The sequence below is a fragment of the Scatophagus argus genome, chromosome 23 (genome assembly GCF_020382885.2).
Source record: "Scatophagus argus isolate fScaArg1 chromosome 23, fScaArg1.pri, whole genome shotgun sequence".
NCBI lineage: Eukaryota > Metazoa > Chordata > Actinopteri > Scatophagidae > Scatophagus > Scatophagus argus.
The window spans coordinates 12,827,359-12,847,478 of NC_058515.1; the positions used below are offsets into that span (position 1 = coordinate 12,827,359).

General features: G+C 39.8%; 4 protein-coding genes across 4 annotated transcripts; 2 read left to right on the plus strand and 2 right to left on the minus strand.

Annotated features, from left to right (window-relative positions):
- The first annotated feature begins 42 nt into the window (after positions 1-42).
- Positions 43-3,044, plus strand: LOC124055007 (macrophage mannose receptor 1-like). The gene is made up of 5 exons (XM_046381596.1): positions 43-81; positions 184-549; positions 960-1,307; positions 1,984-2,075; positions 2,284-3,044. Exons 1-5 carry the CDS (start codon positions 45-47, stop codon positions 2,425-2,427), a joined length of 987 nt encoding a protein of 328 aa, XP_046237552.1. The 5' UTR covers positions 43-44; the 3' UTR covers positions 2,428-3,044.
- On the minus strand, positions 3,040-5,746 carry LOC124055008 (complement C1q-like protein 4). Its single transcript, XM_046381597.1, has 3 exons — positions 5,559-5,746; positions 4,670-4,792; positions 3,040-4,084 (listed from the first exon to the last, which is right to left on the minus strand). Exons 1-3 carry the CDS (start codon positions 5,560-5,562, stop codon positions 3,801-3,803), a joined length of 411 nt encoding a protein of 136 aa, XP_046237553.1. The 5' UTR covers positions 5,563-5,746; the 3' UTR covers positions 3,040-3,800.
- A 1,416-nt stretch (positions 5,747-7,162) lies between these two features.
- On the minus strand, positions 7,163-8,195 carry LOC124054678 (complement C1q-like protein 4). Its single transcript, XM_046380953.1, has 2 exons — positions 8,063-8,195; positions 7,163-7,494 (listed from the first exon to the last, which is right to left on the minus strand). Exons 1-2 carry the CDS (start codon positions 8,178-8,180, stop codon positions 7,211-7,213), a joined length of 402 nt encoding a protein of 133 aa, XP_046236909.1. The 5' UTR covers positions 8,181-8,195; the 3' UTR covers positions 7,163-7,210.
- Positions 8,196-12,621: 4,426 nt separating this feature from the next.
- On the plus strand, positions 12,622-16,671 carry vbp1 (von Hippel-Lindau binding protein 1). The gene is made up of 6 exons (XM_046380404.1): positions 12,622-12,778; positions 13,939-14,063; positions 14,396-14,462; positions 14,927-15,025; positions 15,287-15,425; positions 15,844-16,671. Exons 1-6 carry the CDS (start codon positions 12,698-12,700, stop codon positions 15,918-15,920), a joined length of 588 nt encoding a protein of 195 aa, XP_046236360.1. The 5' UTR covers positions 12,622-12,697; the 3' UTR covers positions 15,921-16,671.
- Positions 16,672-20,120: the final 3,449 nt, after the last annotated feature.

Sequence of the window (20,120 nt, forward strand, 5' to 3'; positions counted from 1 at the left end):
TTGAATTTTCCTCAAGTGTCCTTTTTTTTCACAAATCACAGACCATGGAGAGGGGAATGTTTGGCATCTTGCTAATCTCAGGTGAAGTAGCATTAGAAGATACTCCTCTAAAACCTCACTAAGCTTCTAAAAACGGTGCATTCCAGAGGCATCTCTAAAGCCTTTACTTTGCATTGTCCACAGGCCTATGCATTTTTGCATCCTCTCTTCTTAACCGTCAGTTCCACTTCATCAACGAGTCCAAAACTTGGCCTGAGGCCCAGCATTACTGCAGAGAGAAACACACTGATTTGGCCACCGTCAACGACTTGCGGGACCTCAGGGAACTGATTACTCTGACTGAGTCCAGCCATCCCTATGTATTCTTAGGTTTGTACAGAGGCTGGGGTTGGTCACTGTCAGACGATGATGGCTACGAAGAGGAAGAACCGACCTACTGGAACTGGGCGACTGGGCAACCCAGAACACATTACTGTGGGAGCATGGGACCGACTGGAGAATGGTTTGCTACAAACTGCAGTGTTAGGTTGGAGTTCCTCTGCTACAGCGGTAAGAAAATGCTGCTGCTTGGCGGTCTAAGCACGGTGATAAATGTGCGCATTGTGAGTTGTTTTGAATGTAAATGTGCAAAGAAATTCATATCACTGGCAGCTGGTTGAACTGTATGTAAAAATAATTCATTTAAATATGCTTCAGTGTTTCATAAAACCATTTCAGCTTCTGGTCATCTCAAACACTGAGTAAACCTCTTGTGAACTGTGTGATATGAACACCTTTGTATTTATTCTGTTTAGTGCCATTTTGATTTCACAGTTGAATACAAGCCCGTATACAAGCTTTGATATTGAAATTATTACCTGACATCAACGAGCTGAGAGACACGTTGTTCACCCTTAAAGGAGAATCAAACATTCTCTCGATTATCTGAATATTTATTAAACAGCTGATGTTGTTCGCAGGGTCCGTCACTGATATTTCTCAAAGGTTTACTTTGGGGAAGGGCTCCATGAGCTGGCTCGATGCCCAGGCTTATTGCAGGAAACTGCATACAGACCTGGCCAGAGTGCAGAACCAGCTTGAAAGTGTGGAGCTGCAGAATGTCGTGAAGAACAAGTCGGTCTGGATCGGGCTGACTCAGATGTCCTGGATGTGGTCCGATGGAAGCCAACCCTCATTCGTGCCCTGGAAACCGTTTAAGCCCCTGCTTTATGGACCTGGCGATTGTGGCATGCTGGATGTCAACAGCAAGCCTCTTGGAATGACAGACAGGAAGTGCGATGAAAAGGCGCCCTTTCTTTGCTACGGTGGTAAACAGCTTTTTCAGCCACCACACCCTGTGATATTAACTATTGAAACTACCTTTCAATATGTCAAATTATGAGAGCAGAGCATCACAAGACAGTGGAATAGGAGTGGAATTTCCTGCACCAAGTGCATTATCTTCCATATCAGGACACCTGAGAGCGCATTAGTACTCTTACAACATGGACGCTTGCAAAGAGAAAATGGCAGGATGTGTTTAAATCACCTTTTGTTTGTTTTGTTTCCCATAGATTGGGGCCAGTTCAGCAGTGATAGTGAACAGAAAGTTTGGTTTGGGATTGAATGCAACCAAAATAAATTATTTAAAAAAAGAATCCCTTGTTCCAAATAATTAGCAAGGTTTTCTTGTGGTACAAATTTGTACTGAGCAGGCATAAGTATGTTCATCGGACAGTGGGTATTTGTCCATTAAACATAAAGCTACAGCTAAAAGGTGGTCAGCTTAGCTTAACATAAAAATTGGAAACAGGCGGAAAGTGCTGGCATGGCTCCGTTTTCCACAGAGCAGAGATGGTTTTTAACAAAGTTTTCCAAAAAGTCACCACAAACTCCAGATTTAAACACTATTGCAAAACACAGAGTTACTTTAAGGGGCTTGAATTTAACAGATGTTAAACAGATTTGTGAAGTGTTAAAAACTTATTACGATGTTCTTTCCAGGTCCACGGAGGAAACACTTGGTTAGACTGAAGCTGAATGCTGATCATGTGGATGTGAAAAATCCGGCGGTGTTGGACTCAGTCTTGAAATGGGTGACTTTTTGCATTTTATATGAATAAATTGTACCTGAGGTTTAATACAAAGATCTTCACATCTTCTGCATCACATACAATACTTCACACAGGCTTCTCCATGCTTAAACAAGCACAGTTAAATGAGGACTTTGGAGTATCTAACTTTAAAAAGAATGGCTAGAACTTTGCAGGGTTAATATTTTACGTCTCTTTTCCTGTTGCTCAGGTGAAGAAGAAGCTGAGCGACGAAGGCGCATCTGAGGATGTAAACCTGAGCTGGTGGAATCTCCCAGAGAAAACCACGACACAAGAGCAAACAAAAACAGTTCAAACACACACAAGCAGTGTGTGTTCAGTCATTCATGTATAGCATTACATTTTGGGCAGAACCCTTTCAGTTTGTCTCATTAGCTGCGTTCTTCTTATTTTAATGCCAATAGATTAGCAGTTCTGTTTGCTTCAGTAAACCTCTGCATAGTCAAATTTCTACTCAGTTACATGAAGAGTTTATTATATTCATTTTCTCCATCTAAAAGTGTATATTTATATCTTTAATTGACTTGATTCTTCTTCTAGTTCTGATCACATTTATTTGTCTAAATAATTTCCTGATGTTTGCTTGTTATAAATATCGATTGACTGAAGTGTTTTGTTTGTCCAAGCAGCCAGAAAAGTTGGAATCAAATTTGAAACTTAGCATCTTGTTTGCATCCACATGAGGGACAGTAAATTTCCATGTGGTTTGCATCATTCTTGGGTTTTTTCAAAATCATGGTTCAAAGTTAAAGTTAAAATTCAAGATCAAGTAATTTGGAACTGATTGATGCTGACATCTGGTTGGACCTTTAGGACCCTTTTTAGGGCCCGATTTAACTGTCAGAACTCCCAGCTTTATTTTGTTGTATTTGGAACAGCAGACCTTTACTGCTTAATTAACTTTACACGTCATTAAAGGTGGTACTTAAATACACACGACACAATATTCAGATAATCAGTAGATCTTTTATTGCTTGCAAGCAAGAGGCATCATCAGCATTACACAGATGTGACTGAGCAGAGGCAGTCTCTCCTCAGTTCTTAAAGCACACTGAGCTGACAACAACAGGATGTACATGATGTTTCTCCTGGAGCTGTTGGACCTTCCTTCATGTGGTCATGACATTTTCTTGGCTTAAAACATGTTGTTCTTCTCTTATCCGTCACACATGACAACATCTCAAACATCCATCACCTGCTCCTTAAACTCCTCCATTGTTGTGCAGATAGAGTATTAATACTCTGAGAACACAGGAAGAGGTTTCAGTCCCCCCTCCAGACTAAACTCCTTTATAATGAGTTTACTTGTATTTAGTTTCCCGACAAGACACATCAATTTTCTGAGGCAAAAGCAAAAGCATATTGGAAAAAACCCACAGGAACTTCCCTCACACCTGAGATCATGAATTAAATATTTCATATTTCATTTTTATCTGTGAAGTTTGTTTGAGTCTGTTAAGCACAGAACATCTTGTGTACAAAATGTGGACCTGAGGGTGAAATAAGAAGGAAAGCACATGTCCAATCTGATCCTCTTTGGATCACTAGATTTTAATTTTTCATATCACAAAAGTGACACTTAGTATGAAATGAATGTTTTGTTTCTCAAGGCATCTGTTTTAATCTAAATTCTAATTTTAATGTTAATACAGCAGACATCTAATTGATCTCAGGTTTGGGAATCATCCTTCTGGAGTCATCCAACTCTCACATTTGTTTGATCAGGAAACCACTGAAGGTGGTGCAGTTGTTGGCTCCCCAAACTTGATGCTTTGCAGGCAGGATGACGAACACCTGATCTCCTGCTTGCAGCTCCAGGCAGGCAGCATTTCCTGCATTGTCAATGCTGTGGACGCTCGGCGGTTTGTTATCAAATGCCTTGACGATAACAGTGCTGTTCTTCATCAGAGTCAGCCCTGATTGAAGTTCTTTTCCAGCACGATAGAAGAAGGAAAAGTAATAATAACCAGCATAAGGAGCTGTGAAGATACCTGTGGAAACAAAAAGAGCATTCATCAAATAAAACTTCTTCTTGTGCTTCCTCTCTCTCTCTCTCTATGTTTCTTTTATTGACAACAGCCGGTTGGAGGTGTAACTCAAAACTGATAAATTTACAATTGATATATTGTAAAGGAGTAACTGAAGGTTACACACATAAAAACACATGCTCTCTTATTGACAGGTCATATGAAAACCAGAAAGAAACTAAATAAAGTGTCCCGCTATTGGTGGCAAAGTGTAAAGAATGTCAGCTTCAGTTTTGTACACAATGTCCAACGAGAAGGTGAATAAACCTCCTCCCAAAGGTGATATTTATTTTTCTTTTATCTGCCACAGGAAGAGTGATTAAGCAAGACCTTCATAAAGTGGTCTTGAGACCAGTCTGGATACCAAGACCTTTCACAAGTACTACAAAACTACTGCTTGAGTCACTCCTGAAATATGACTTTAGCTGAACTACCAGCAAGTTACTGCAAGATTAAGTTAAACTATTAGTTTAATTACATGCAGTTCACTTCTCTTCAACAGCATCATTGACATGTGCGATCATGAGTGTGGCTGCATGATGTATTTACCTGAGGTGTTATCGTAGCCTCCACCAATGTTTGTAATCACCTTCCTGAAAATCACAGTTGTGTCTCCATCGTAGGGTCCGATGTTACCACCTTCGTCTGCCACTGCAGTGAACATCACGCTTGCTATAGAAAACAAAACACACTCATCATGTTGTTTTGTTGCATCACAACACGTGCAGTTTGAACTTCTTACTGAGTTTTTGCTTGTGATGTCATGTAAAATCTGCTTATTTAAACATTTTTCTCCAGAAGTGCATTTAGGTCTGAAACAATCCCATAATGAAGGATACATGAAAATCACTTTAGCTGTCAGCTAAATCAAAGTGAAATGAATTTTATTTAATAAAAATTATTATATTATTATATTGAATTTTCACACTGTATTAGCTGCAATACCAGCAGTGTAAAACATAAAAACATAATCCATAGTGACCTGTTGTAGCTGTCATCATTCTCTAACTGTATGGATATACTGTGTAAGATTTAAAGTGCTAATTCTACCTAAACCAAACAGAAAAATGATTTTCTGCATCGTCAGATGGAGTAACTGTGAAAAAGCTTCATCACGCGGTGCAACAAATTCACCTGAAGTTCATTCAGTGAAGTCTTAAGCTCCACCGTCCTGAGGTTTACACAGTCAGGTTCACAATGAGAAGGCTGAGGTCTCCCACTTGTGTGTGAATACGTGTTGTCAAGCTCATCACTGCCACACTGTTATTATTAATTTATTATTTCATGAGCTGATTTGAATTGAATGAGTTACTGATTCCTCTTTGTCAAAACCAGTCTGTTACATTTTCCCACACATAATTAACTGAAGACACCAACCTAAAAGTGACACCAAATTCATCATTAAGAAAAACTTAAGAGAAAGTTTCACTCCACTCACCCATGTTTGTTGGTCGATCACTCGTGTTGGGGTGGCAGGCTGCTATTGGTTGGTCTTTGCTCTGTCTTCAAAGCTGTGATGCACTGAAGCCTGTTGCTGCTTTTATGTAGTTTGATCAAAGATAAGATGTGCTGTCATGCACTTCTCTTAACCAATCATGACAATCTGTAGTGGTGGGGCCACAGAAAGTCTGATTAAATCTGCAATTCATTTGAACCAGTTTGGCCATGGCATTGAGCCACATCTTCAAATGTTTCCTCGGAAAAACTCTGTGATTGAAAGACCAACACCCAGAAGTTCAAAGAAAAAAATGTGCCAAAATAAAACCAAAATTGCATGATAATGAATCTGCCATGCTTTAAAAGATGACATGACACTGTGGAGAGTGATTTTTTGTTTAGCGTTTTTCATAGAAAGAAACCAAAAGGGTTTGTAATTTCAGTTAATAAATCTCTAAGTTAATCCTTGGACCCGGAGCTGCTTTTTGTTTTTTGTTGACCAGCTCTGAGGCGGCTCTCATATTACATATAAGCAAGAGCAGCCAGTGTGTCAGTTTAACTGATATTTGCCTGCATGAGGCTGCAGTTCTGATGGTGATCTCGGGATGTTCAAAGTGAAGGCAGCTGGTTGTGTCCACTGTTCTATTGTATCCACCTGCTCCTTAAGCTCCTCCATTGGTGTGCAGATAGAGTGTTAATATTCTGAGAACACAGGAAGTGGCTCCAGTCCCCCTCCAGTCTAAACTCCTTTATAATGAGTTTACTTGTATTTAGTTTGTATTTAGACACATCAGTTCATAGAAGCAAAAGCATCAGCATTTTGGAAAAAAACACAGGACCTTCCATCACACCTGAGATCATGAATTAAATATTTCAATTTTTTGTTAAATTTGATTAGATGTAAGCTTGTCACTGAACAAGTTTGGCTACACGGCCAATGAAAGTAGAATCAGATGGGAAGAGTAACTATCTCATAAATGAAATGACATTTATGAAAAATATAACTGAGCCACATTTAAAAAGTCAGTTTATGAATGAAATATCCTGACAACACATTACAATATGATTTGGATAATTAACCACGTTAAACCAGTGTGTTGCTATTCTCAAAACTCACAAGGCTTACTTCAAAGTCTAACAATTCCAATAAAATACAAACAATTTAGATTAATGAAAGTCGAATAATTACAACAACAATATAATTCCAATCCCACCCGTTTACTTCCGGAAACTAGCGGTTCTCAAAGCACCACCAGCTGGTGTAGCTGTAACGTTAAGCAGGAATGAAAAGGCCCAACTTCAAAAGCAAATCATTTCAGCTTACATTGTCTCAAAGCAAGAACTATTTAATACACAATTCAGAGGGTGACTTTTGAAACACTATCCCATGTTAGTCTGCTGCTGTGTGGGCAAAGGAGAGAGTGGCCCAGCAAATGACTTTTCCACATGTTCGTGTAAGTCTTTCACAATAAAATATTTAGATCTGATCCTCTGTGGACCACTAGATTTTAATTTTTCATATCACAAAAGTGACACTTAGTATGAAATAAATGTTTAGTTTCTCTTTAATCTAAATTCTAATTTTAATGTTAATACAGTAGACGTATATTTGATCTCAGATTTGGGAATCATCCTTCTGGAGTCATCCAACTCTCAAACTCGACTGATCAGGAAACCACTGAAGGTGGTGCAGTCATTGGATCCCCAAACTTGATGCTTTGCAGGCAGGATGACAAACACCTGATCTCCTGCTTGCAGCTCCAGGCAGGCAGCATTTCCTGCATTGTCAATGCTGTGGACGTTTGGCGGTTTGTTATCAAATGCCTTGACGATAACAGTGCTGCTCTTCATCAGAGTCAGCCCTGATTGAAGTTCTTTTCCAGCACGATAGAAGAAGGAAAAGTAATAATAACCAGCATAAGGAGCTTTGAAGATACCTGTGGAAACAAAAAGAGCATTCATCAAGTAAAACTTCTTGTTGTGCTTCCTCTCCCTCTCTCTCTATGTTCTCTCTCTTTTATTGACAACAGCCGGTTGGAGGTGTAACTCAAAACTGATAAATTTACAATTGATATATTGTAAAGGTGTAACTGAAGGTTACACACATAAAAACACATGCTCTCTTATTGACAGGTCATATGAAAACCAGAAAGAAACTAAATAAAGTGTCAAGAATGTCAGCTTCAGTTTTGTACACAATGTCCAACGAGAAGGTGAATAAACTTCCTCCCAAAGGTGATATTTATTTTTCTTTAATCTGCCACAAGAAGAGTGATTAAGCAAGACCTTCATAAAGTGGTCTTGAGACCAGTCTGGATACCAAGACCTTTCACAAGTACTACAAAACTACTGCTTGAGTCACTCCTGAGATATGACTTTAGCTGAACTACCAGCAAGTTACTGCAAGATTAAGTTAAACTGTTAGTTTAATTACATGCAGTTCACTTCTCTTCAACGCCATCATTAACATGTGCGATCATAAGTGTGGCTGCATGATGTATTTACCTGAACTGTTATCGTAGGCTCTACCAACGTTTGTAATCACCTTCCTGAAAACCACAGCTGTGTCTCCCTCTTTGGGTCCGATGTGACCACCTTCCTCTGCCACTGCAGTGAACATCATGTAGAGTAACTGTTCAATATGTGGTGCAACAAATTCACCTGAAGTTCATTCACACACAACTTAAGCTCCACTGTCCTAAGGTTTATACAATCAGGTTCACAATTAGAAGGCTGAGGTCTCCCACTTGTGTGTGAACACATGTCAATACATTGTCAACCTCATCACTGCCACACTGTTATTATTAATTTATTATTTCATGAGCTGATTTGAGTTGAATGAATTATTGATTTTTCTTTTGGTAACTGAAGACACCAGAAAGTGTGATTAGATCTGTGATTAGTTTGAACCAGTTTGGCCATGGCATTGATTCACGCCTTCAAGTGTTTCCTCAGAAAAACTCTGGTATGACAGTTTGCATTGGCAGTTTCCAGATGCCTTTTGGCTCACCTCTTTCTTCACCACAAGAGACCAGTAGCCCTGGTGGAGTCAATCCCCAGCTGGGAACAAGCTTGACTCACAGTTTGCATTGGCAGTGCAGGTGAAAGCAGTCAGGGTGTTTGTTTTGTGAATGTATTGTTCACTTGATGACAGTCTGTGGGAAACATCCAGTCATGATCTTTTCCAACTAAGAGATTCTTCTCCTGTTTTGACAAAAATGGATAACATTTGTGCAGTCTTGATACTCGGGACCTGAATGACCCCCCCAGCGCCCAGTGTGTCCCATACATATAAGCAAGAGCAGCAGCCAGTGTGTCGGTTTAACTGATATTTGCCTGCATGAGGCTGCAGTGCTGATGGTGATCTCGGGATGTTCAAAGTGAAGGGTAGGAACGACAAGGCAGCTGGTTGTGTCCACTGTTCTATTGTATCCACCTGCTCCTTAAGCTCCTCCATTGTTGTGCAGATAGAGTTTTAACAGAGATCAGCAATTAAATATTTCATGCTTCAATTTTATCTGTTAAATTTGATTCGATTTAAGTTTGAAAAGTAATGAAAGTAGAATCAAATGGGATTCGGGTGGAGTACGGAGGAAAGCACTTGTCCAATTTGATGCTCTGTGGACCACAAGATTTTGGTGTTTCATGTCGTGAAAGCAACACAAAATATATATATATTTTTTTTTTTTTCATTTTTTGCTTCTCTTGATGTCTGTTTTAATCTAAATCTAAATTTTAATGTGGTGGTGCAGTGGTTAGCACTGTGATTAGCACTCGCCTCATAGCAAGAGGGCTCCAGGTTCGAATCCCAGTCTGGGCCCTTCTATGTGGAGTTTGCATGTTCTCCCTGTGCCTGCGTGGGTTTTCTCCAGGTTCTCCGGCTTCCTCCCACAATACCAAAAACATGCACATTAGCTAGTGAAGCATGACACCAAGGCGTTCCCAGGCCAGACAAGAGATGTAGTCCCTCCATTGTGTCCTGGGTGTGGCCCGAGACCTCCTCCCAGTTGGACATGTCTGAAACAGCTCCCCAGGAACATGTCCTGACCAGATGCCTTTTGGCTCAGCTCTTTCTTCACCACAAGAAGGAAATTATGGACTCAGTTTACACACTGTGAGCTCTGGTGTCGCGAACCTCGCGAAGATAAGATCAGATGAACTTGATCCTGCAGTGGGGAAATTCACTTGTCGTGGCAGCTCACAAGGACATTAAAAGAGTGCAAAAAGCAAGAAGTGTGCAAAAACAGTTACAAAAAAATATAAAGGTAAAATAAATTAACAATTTACAAAGTACAGCAAACACAGTACAATATATACAAGTTCTGATGAGAGAGGAAAAGAGGGCTAGACCATTGAAATATGTAGTCTTACAGCGTTGGGAATGAAGGAGCTGCTGTAGCTCCTTCCTACACTGAGGGTGTAGCAGTCTGCTGCTGAAGGAGCTGCTCAGAGCCTCCACTGTCTGATGCAGAGGGTGAGAGGTGTTGTCCCTCACCTATGTGCAACACATGCCAAGAAATTATAGTAAACAGAAGAAGTAACTCATCATTGTTGACTTGAGTAAATGCATGTTGTTCCACTACTGCAAAACAACATGAGGACAACCAAGAGGAAGACAAATACAGAGCGAGCACAACCTGGTGGTGGAGGTAGGCTGGTACAGACAAGCCAGGCTGCCCAGAGAGGAGAGAGTGTGTTCCTACTGCGACCAGAGAGCACAGATAAAGCTGCACTTCCTACTTTCTGCACCCACATCAGGGGTTTTTGTGACTGATATGATGAAATGTATGTTTTCCTCATGTTTAAATGTGTTTTTGCCCCACCTGGGCCACATTGGTACATATGATAGAGTCAGTGTAATCTCTGATCTCGCACTTGACATGCTGGCATGTGATAAAGAAAGACTTGTACTTGCCTTGTGGATTATCGCCACCAGGTGGAGCAATCAGGACATTACAGGAAATACTTACAGATGCACACGACATTCTTGTCTATTGCAGATGAGAGCTGGTACTTAAATACACACGACACAATATTCAGATTGTCAGTTGATCTTTTATTGCTCACAAGCAAGAGGCATCATCAGCATTACACAGATGTGACTGAGCAGAGGCAGTCTCTCCTCAGTTCTTACAGCACACTGAGCTGACAACAACAGGATGTACATGATGTTTCTCCTGGAGCTGTTGGACCTTCCTTCATGTGGTCATGACATTTTCTTGGCTTGAAACATGTTGTTCTTCTCTTATCCGTCACACATGACAACATCTCAAACATCCATCACCTGCTCCTTACACTCCTCCATTGTTGTGCAGATAGAGTATTAATACTCTGAGAACACAGGAAGAGGTTTCAGTCCCCCCTCCAGACTAAACTCCTTTATAATGAGTTTACTTGTATTAAGTTTGCCAACACGACACATCAATTCATAGAAGCAAAAGCAAAAGCATATTGGAAAAAACCCACAGGAACTTCCCTCACACCTGAGATCATGAATTAAATATTTTTTATTTCAATTTTATCTGTTAAATTTCATCAGATTTAACTTTCTTGCTGAGCAAATACAGGTACGTGGCCAGTGAAGAATAAATCAAATGGGTTTTGGGGATGATTAGAAGAAATAAATTTCTCAAGAATGTGGGCCTGTCACTTTCCTGGTTTCACGGTGGCGTTAAGCCTTTTCTCCAAATACTTCTTGAGAATCACTGGATGGTGGAGACATTTGTACATCCTTGATACTCATTTGTACATCCTTGATACTCATTTGTACGTCCTTAATACTCAGGACTTCAGTGGAAATATCAGAGGTTTCTTTATGCTGTGTTTACACCCAATTTGAATGTAGTGTGGAGATGGCTGTTATCTGTTAGTTCTGCCGAGCGTGATAATGTTACACCAGAATTAGCTGGAGCGTACTGTTAACATAGCTGTTATGTTAGCTATTTTTTCAGAATAGTATTTATTATAAAATTACATTATCATTTATTTATAGCTGGTTATTTTTTTAAAACATATACTGACAGCTAGCTCGTGTTCAAATGATTCATAATATATTCAACTTTTAATTTGTTGATTATATTTTGTATTTTTAATCTGAAACTTCTAAGAAATGTATAACAAATGTAGTACAGTAAAAAAATAAGTAAAATATTCACCTGTGACATGTTATGGAGAAAAAATATCAGAAAATGAAGAGAAATTGCAACTCATTTTACTTAAGAACATGTCTTGTGTCATGTGCCATGAGGACACGCCAGAGGAAGTGAGGTGTGCTCATAACACATGGCACAAGCATGTTCTCGTGTAACTAACAGCATTTTACACAAGACATATACATCACACAAGAAATGTTCTTGTGTCACTAACAGCATTTTACTTAACCACATTTCTTGTGTAATGTACTATGAGGACACCCCAGAGGAAGTGAGGCGCTTGTGTTTCTTGTCAGTCATCACTTTGACAAATAAAGAAACTATCTCAAAGTTGTCCTAGCTTGAATGTATGAGTTTAACACAACATGTATCTGTTGACAAAGATTGTGGAAGAGCATGTACATGTACACACATTTTGTACAGTGTTACACACACATTCTTGTATCATCATGTCGCCCACCAGGAGAGCATCAAACAATGTCTCAGTTAAAAATATTTGACATATCCATGATGCCATTTTAATTATCCAAAAATACACTGTGAAGAATGAAATGATCATTAAGGACATGCACAGAGGGCATCATCACAAGTAAGAATTCAACTGCAAATATCTTGCAGATACGGTGAAGGCTTGAGCTTTGGTGTAAACAAAGTCATTTTGAATCAATTTGTCTGGGATCTCTGGCCAGCTTCAGACCTGGATTGGGCCGAACGAGCTGCCCAGTCACACCCAACCTGTCCTCTCTTTCACCAATTTAAAAAATGAGAAATAAGAAAAAAAAAAGACAATATCCCTAAAATCTAACGAGAAACTGAAACAAACTAAAAGATAGGACCATACTCTCACAAGTTAAGCAGTATTTATTTTGGGAGTATTTGTTCATGGCGGTACTAGCAGCAGTTGCAGCCTCTGACCACTAGAGGCAGCCGAGCCTCTTCTCTTCTCCAGACTTGTACGCAAGGAAGGAAGGAGTAGCCTCTCTCCAAGATGGCGGCGACCATAGACAACAGCAATGCCGTACAGGCGACAAAGAAAAAACACCTCGGGATTCCCGAAGCTATTTTTGTGGTGCGTAAATCCCGATATTTGTCTCATTGTCGCGTGTCAACGTTAGGATCAAACCGTTGAAAACACAGATTTATCCCTGCAGTCTGTGTGCCTGCGCGTCATGCTGGCTACGAGCTAGGTAGCTAAGTTAGCAAGAGAACTAACTCAGTCAATCCTGCTGTGTGTGCAGGCTGGGCGGCTGCTGCCGTCCATGTATGGCCATTGCAGCGTCTGTGTGCTGCTGGGTCTTATTTTCAGTGTTCCTTGTTTCCTCTTTTGGCTTTTTAGGTATTTACGTTAGCTTCACGTTAGCTAGTTAGGCTAAACGTAAGCTGGTTGATTTGGAAATCTCTGGCTGTTATTTAGAATATCGGCAGCTGTCTCTCTTCTCCCTCACATCTCTTTCTTCGGTAATTGTTAATTAACATTAATCCTGTTCAAAACACCGACCGACAACGAATAAAGACTGTTAGCAGTGATTAATCATTTTATTATGTACGAGTTGGATTTTAAACACGCAGCAAAGGGTCCCAAGATGAATCTGTGGGGGTCTCAGGGTGATTAAAGAGTAACTAATCCCAAACGTTTATGTATTTATTTTTAATCACATTTAAAATAAAGCAGGTTTAGTTGTTTTGTCAGCACTTGAGCTCATAATGTGTAATAGTTTTCATTCAAAAATCAGACTCAGTGTCCCACTGCCTAATGTTTGTATCTTCAGGAGCAGCTGTAATGAGACACATCACCAGAGAAAATAAAAGTATCTTATATTAGTATAAAATAATATTGATTTTCACATTTTTACACTGAGCAGGAGAGTTGATGTGTGACTTACGGTCTGAATCTGTAATAAAGATGGCTTGTATGGTGTTGCGTCGCAGCTCTGAGTCATGTTTGGGAGATTTGTTTCTCTGATCAACACAACTCATTTGCCTGCTGATTAAGTCTGAATTAATACATTTATATTCATGTTTAATTTTTTTTCCCACCCAAGTGAAATAAGGAGTACTCTTCTTTTGAGGCTTCTAAGACGATGCTATTGTGCAATACTGAAAACAGGCGTAAACTGCAAAGAAGATATGAAGTAAAAAACTTTGGGAATTACTGATGTAGAGTCAGACTGATGAATTGACTGCTTTAATGTCTCATAGTTTGCGCTTTTCCTTTTGTGGATTTTACAGGAGGACGTTGACTCTTTTATGAAGCAACCAGGCAACGAGACGGCGGACGCAGCACTGAGGAAGCTGGACGAACAGTACCAGAAGTATAAATACATGGAGCTCAACCTGTCTCAAAAGAAACTCAGGTGATGCCAACAAAAAGATGTAAAATAAACTGCCAAATTAAAAGCTCTTTGGATTTTCTCATGACATCATTTGTGACCTCGTTCTTGATTATCTCCAGAAATGCCTAAAAGTGGACAATAAATGGTTCACGTCTCCCATTTTGTTTGAATACGTTGGAGCTGAATGAAATGTTTTTTCCCCACATGTAGTATGCATACTATATTCACTCAAAACTATACAGTTAAGTATGTAACTTCACTGAATTTGTGAAATTTGACTGTTTTGCATTTTGCAGTGTAACAATGCTATGACTTCTCTAATGCCTTCTTTACTTGCCTCTCCTGATGTGTAGGTTGAAAAGCCAGATCCCACAAATCACACAGACGCTAGAAATCCTACGGCACATGCAGAAGAAAAAGGTGTGTGTGTCCTCAGGGTTGTTTCTTTTTTTATTTGTTGCTGTCAGGTTCTTCTCTGAAGGAGCGCTTGCCTCTTCTGTTTCTACAAAGTGTCTCAGGTTCAGGCAAATGCACTAGAGGGAGTTTTTATCTGAGTGTGACACAGTCTCAGTTTATTACTGACACGTTTATGTGACCCATATAAGCACACAAGACCATCAGTGAGAAGATTGACTGTTTCTATATAGTTATTCTTAATGCTTGTAAAGTTTTCAGTTTTGTCTCCTCTGTTAACTTGGAGGTGGATGGTTTTAAGACCTGTACTGCAGTCGTCCAGCAGGGGGCGATCCAGAGTTTAGCATCGCCTATGGGGCGTTTTCATGTCGTCCATCTTTATATACACTCAGTGGTGTAAAATGAAAGGTCAGCGTGATAGAAAAATGAATGATGTGGACCTTCTGACCAGTTTGTTTTTATTTTCAAAGGAGACCACAGAGCCCATGGAGACACACTTCCTATTGGCTGACAATGTTTACTGCAAGGCCTCAGTGCCGCCCACTGACAAAGTCTGCCTATGGTTAGGGGTAAGTAGACCTCAGATTAAAGTGGGTTTCATTACCTGGTGTGAAGTCTTTCATCACAAAACCAAAAGCCGAGAGCATTTTTACACAGACAGATGAGAAAAAAACAAAACAAAAAGGAAGGCAAGCGTGTAATATTTGGGCAGAAGTTACAAAATTACTTCCATTTCACTACAGTGACAAAGTTATCAATTGTAATCATTATCATTTATGTGAAGCCAAGTTTTTTCATGTGTACATCCCCACCCTAACATTTTCCAAAAGGCTAATGTCATGTTAGAGTACGACATTGATGAAGCCCAGGCTCTCCTAGAGAAGAACCTGTCCACAGCATCTCGCAACCTAGAGACACTCGAAGACGATCTGGATTTCCTGCGAGACCAGTTCACCACCACTGAAGTCAGTATCCTTCCCCACTGTTCTAGACTGTAAATAACATATAGTTTCTGTAAAGGGTCAGTTCATTCAGGGTTTACAGACTCCATTAGAAATTTGAGGTAAAATCTAAAACTATCATTACATTACATTACACTTCATTTAGCTGACACTTTTATCCTCATGCAAAATCACGACTGGGCTGATGATTTATTGATGATTTACTGATTGATTAGAGGCAGAAAGTAGTGAAAAATGCCTGTTGCGATTCCTCAGAATCAAACGCGATAGATTAGTTCACGGTGTGGTTTTAGTTCTGCAGTTTGAGTGTCCTGCCAACATCAGCGTGTCTGGAACAACAGCTGCTGTGCGTCTCCAGCTCCGTTACTCCGTAATAAAATGAAAATGTCTGCTGCTGTTGCTCCTTAACCCGTTGCTCCCCTCAGACATGGCACGAGTCTACAACTGGGACGTGAAGAGAAGGAGCAGAGAAAACCTCCTCAAGTCAGCAGACAAGTCTTAATATCCACAGCACAGCGTCCGCATCCCCTTCAGCTAACTAACTTCTCCTTAGTCAATAAGAAACAAACCCCCGACCCCCAAACTCTCGTGTATGTTCACCCCAGAGCTCAGCTGACAAGAGGACATGTTTGAAATATCTCCAGAAGTTGCAGTGTGCTTAATGAATGTTCGAGCTCAAACTCCCACCACTTCTGTTTTCTGTTGATTTGTTACTTTTTAAAGTATTTTTTCAAGTAAAAACTAACAAAAAAAACAAAGGCAACGAGGCAGTTTTTGTATTCTTTTTAATGATTTCAGTACGTTCCTGTTATCTTCGGCAGATTGTAAGTGAGGGTCCTCTCGCATCGTCTTCTCTTCTCTGCATTTTCCCTCCTTACTGACCTGCACTCCCTGTTTTCAGCATTCACCTGTGGGGCTTTTTACCTGAGTTGTTAATGCCTGGAACGCACCCAAGTTGCCATAATACCCAGAAGAATCAGGCATGTGGGATGATCACAACAGAACAAGAATACAGAATAAAACCAGGACTTTTCAGAGAGTTCAGAGGGATCAAATGTTATCCTGCTCCAGACCTGCTGCTCCTCTTCCGTCCCTTTTTGACTTTTCCCACGCTTGACCGTCTCTCACACTCGTCTCCGGTTTCTCCTCCTTTCTCTCCTCCCCTTTTAGCCGCTGTTCTGTCTGTATTTATTTGTCTCTCACTGTATTCATTAAACAATGATTGAAGTAAACGAAGAACATTTGGGCAAAGAGATGAGGCTTCGATCTGCTGCTGTGTGTGTTTGTTCGTCGTCTTCTTCTTCTTCTGGTGAGGACTTGAAACAGGTCAGTCAGAAAAAGCAAAAAACAAAAAGAGGGAAAGGAGAATAACATCAATTTACAATGAAGTAGATGTATGGTGTCGTGTAAAAATAAAGCGTTTCATTAACACATCTAATTGGAAAAGTGAAAATGGGAATTAAAAGATTTTATGAATGAATGAATTCATTAAACAGGTTAAGTTACCAAACTGGTGTATTTACTGACTGTTCTAACGAATGTTAAAACATTTTTTTTATTGCCCGTTTAAATTTCAAATAATGAATTGGATTCATGAATTCAAATGCAAAACTTCCTTTTATTTGTCCGATTAGAAATCAACACATGAAATGCTTCATAGTTCTGTGACACTTTTGGACACTTTGGGCCTCCGTAGGCGACGCTAACTCAGGTGTTTCACGTATTGCTGAAATGTTGAAGGTCCTCCTCCTCTTTAGTTCTTCCCTCCTGTCGGTTCTCCTAAGACTCGTAGTCAGTGAAACCTGCACAGTTTAGTGTCCTCGGTGCTTCCACCCAGTGGCGATGCGGGGAACTGCAGTACAGCAGATAATGCAGTTAATAAACCCGTGCCTGTGAATTACAGGATGGGATTTCAAAGGCCGATGCTGTAGACCCCCACAAGACAAAATGGAGACAACCACACTCCAATACTGCAGTTTATCAAAGTACTAAAACAATTTGGTCCTAAAAAGTTGACTGTGGCTTTTACCAGACAGCAATTCTACAAACATATGACATCATATCTTATAGAATATGATGCTTTGCTGCTGTAGAATGAATTTACCCAACAGTATGTGACGTAGTTAAAATGAGCTCAACCTTAAACATCAGCTGCAATACAATGCAACATACACATTAATGCAACAGTAATATAATTCAAAAGCATATATACATTTAAGTAAAACTGGTTCCTGCAAGAGTCCATTTGAATGATGGTTCCCAGAGGATCTTTAGGTGGCTATAAAGACGTGTTCAGTGAGTGTGAAAGCAGCCTTAATGTCAAATCGCTTTCCTTCATGAGAGTACCTCCCTTCAACGTGTCCTTCTTCCTTGATCCCTTTGTGAGTCCTGGGGTGACTTTGTCATCTGAATTTCCATGTATCTTTCTTTGCCCCAAGCCAAGCCTCACATCAATAAGGCTTCTACGTAAAAAGGGTGAAAGTCAACAGAGCGCACTGCCACGCTGACTAAAACTGCTTCAGTGATGTTATGTGACTGCATTCAGGAAACTAATTAACTTTTTATTAACCTTTCTTTTATGGCCTCTTCTTTCCTAGAAGCCCCAGGAGGATATATTTATAGTTGAATTGCTTTGTGTCTTTTTCACACGCTGATTGAATTGTGTTTTGCTGGGATCATCTGACTCATCTTTGGGATTAGACCTGAACTGTCCATCACTCTGAGCTGCGAGATGATAAGAGATATGTTGTTAATGATGACGCCTTTTTCCCGGAAAGCAACACAGATTGATTGTGATTAAAACACACATTCGTGTAATCGCTGAACCAATAATAAATTGTCAGCTTTAATTCATGGGTTTAAAAATGGACAAAAAGACTGTTGCTGTCATGTAATCCACGTATATCCAGAATATCCACTTAGAAACTACGTTATTCTGAGCTTTGTGACATTTTTCCAACATTGCAGCGGGTTCTGCAAAGCTTTATTTAGCCTAACAAGAGAGAACTTTCAAACCATTTCTGAAATATCCAACTTCACCAAATTTGGAAAGTGAGAATAAGCAAGTAAGAGCTGAATGGTAAAAAAAAAATAAACCCTCATGAAATGCCTCTTCACTCCCTCACGTTGATTATTTTTGTGCACCTTTGCATCATTTTTGCATTTTGTCTCATGTAGGCCAAATTCAGATTCTCTAAATTCATCTACTATGGTGAAGTAACACTGGCTGTTATTTTTTTATTTAAAAAAATGTATTGAATCATAAATTAAAGCAAATGCTAAAGGTCATCTTCACTGGAACACAAACATCATAGTTGGAGAATGCAAATAATTTATTGACAAGCAACAAAAGAATGAATAAGGAAGCAAAACATTTATTTCGGAGGGAGTCATAAAGTTAACTCCAACATTTTTATTTTATTGTAGCTACTTAAATGAATAGTTCAACATTTTGGGAAAAGCGTCACTTGCCGAAAGTTATTAGAGATCTATACCACTCTCGTGTCTGTAAGCTGAAGATGAGGTCAGCTTTAGCTTCACATTTAACAAACAGCCATGACAGTGGCATCAATCTTCTCATCTAACCCGAGAAAAGTCAACAAGAAAGCCAATAAGTAGTGTGTTTCCCAAAAGGTGGAACTATCGTATTTCTTTGAGACAATATTTCAGAGTGGAAGCAAGATATAACAGAGCTTAGAGAGTTTCTGTACAGCAGAGCAGACCCACCAGCCGGCTGACATCTGGTGAAAGAACCTTAGCAGCCCATAAGGAGGAGCTTCACACCCACCCACACAAAACCTCTGAACCGTCTACTCCGTGACGTCCGCTTGGGAACGTTTAAAGTGCTTCAGCAGAAAGCACTGGAGATGACACAGCAAGCAGAGAAAGGAAAACAGACTGTCTTTTCAAACATAAGCCTCAAAAACACAAGGCCATCCGGGAGAGAAAGGTTTGCTTTGAATCGATCTGTTCTGTCCGGCAACACTTCACGCATTTCAGTCAGGCGTCTAGCAGTGGAAACGAATCATTTCTTTCACATTTAGATCAACTCCGTCAAAGCTTCTGTTAGGAGAAAGGCGTGTCGCTTTGACGTGGAAATGTTTCTCATTCATGCATTTGCACATTTGACAGCTACAAGAGTTAAATCTCACCCTTTTCCCCTACTGATACATTCGAGTAAAGAAAAAAAGAGATAACAGAACCTCTTTGGACAAACGGTATGAGAAAATGAAGCACTTACAGTTTGCTCACTGGTCCATACGTGACTCATTTTAAACTGCATGAGGAGATCCAATAGATAAATTAATTTTAATCTGAAATATACTGTCAGGTCATAGCAAGGACTGGACATAAGCATTCATGTAGGAATGTGTAATAAAGCTAGATACTAAAATCTTATGAAAGAAAAGGTTTACACCAAGATCTACACTCAGCTATCCAGGTGCTTAATGTAGATAAGGTATATTTAATTGCTGACAGTTTTTAAAGGCTTCTCTTCATTCTCACTATGTTGTAACTCACAAAAACATAAAAGAGATGACTATAGTTGTCAGTCTCATAAGAATATTTAGTTGGAAATGAAATCTACTGGTAGATGACTGATTTTATCCGTCAAGCGGACATTTTTCCTGCCGACTTTATTACTTATATAACATGTGTTTTGTCCTGCTGCATGGTCTACAGGCCAATGAGAACGGTCTTA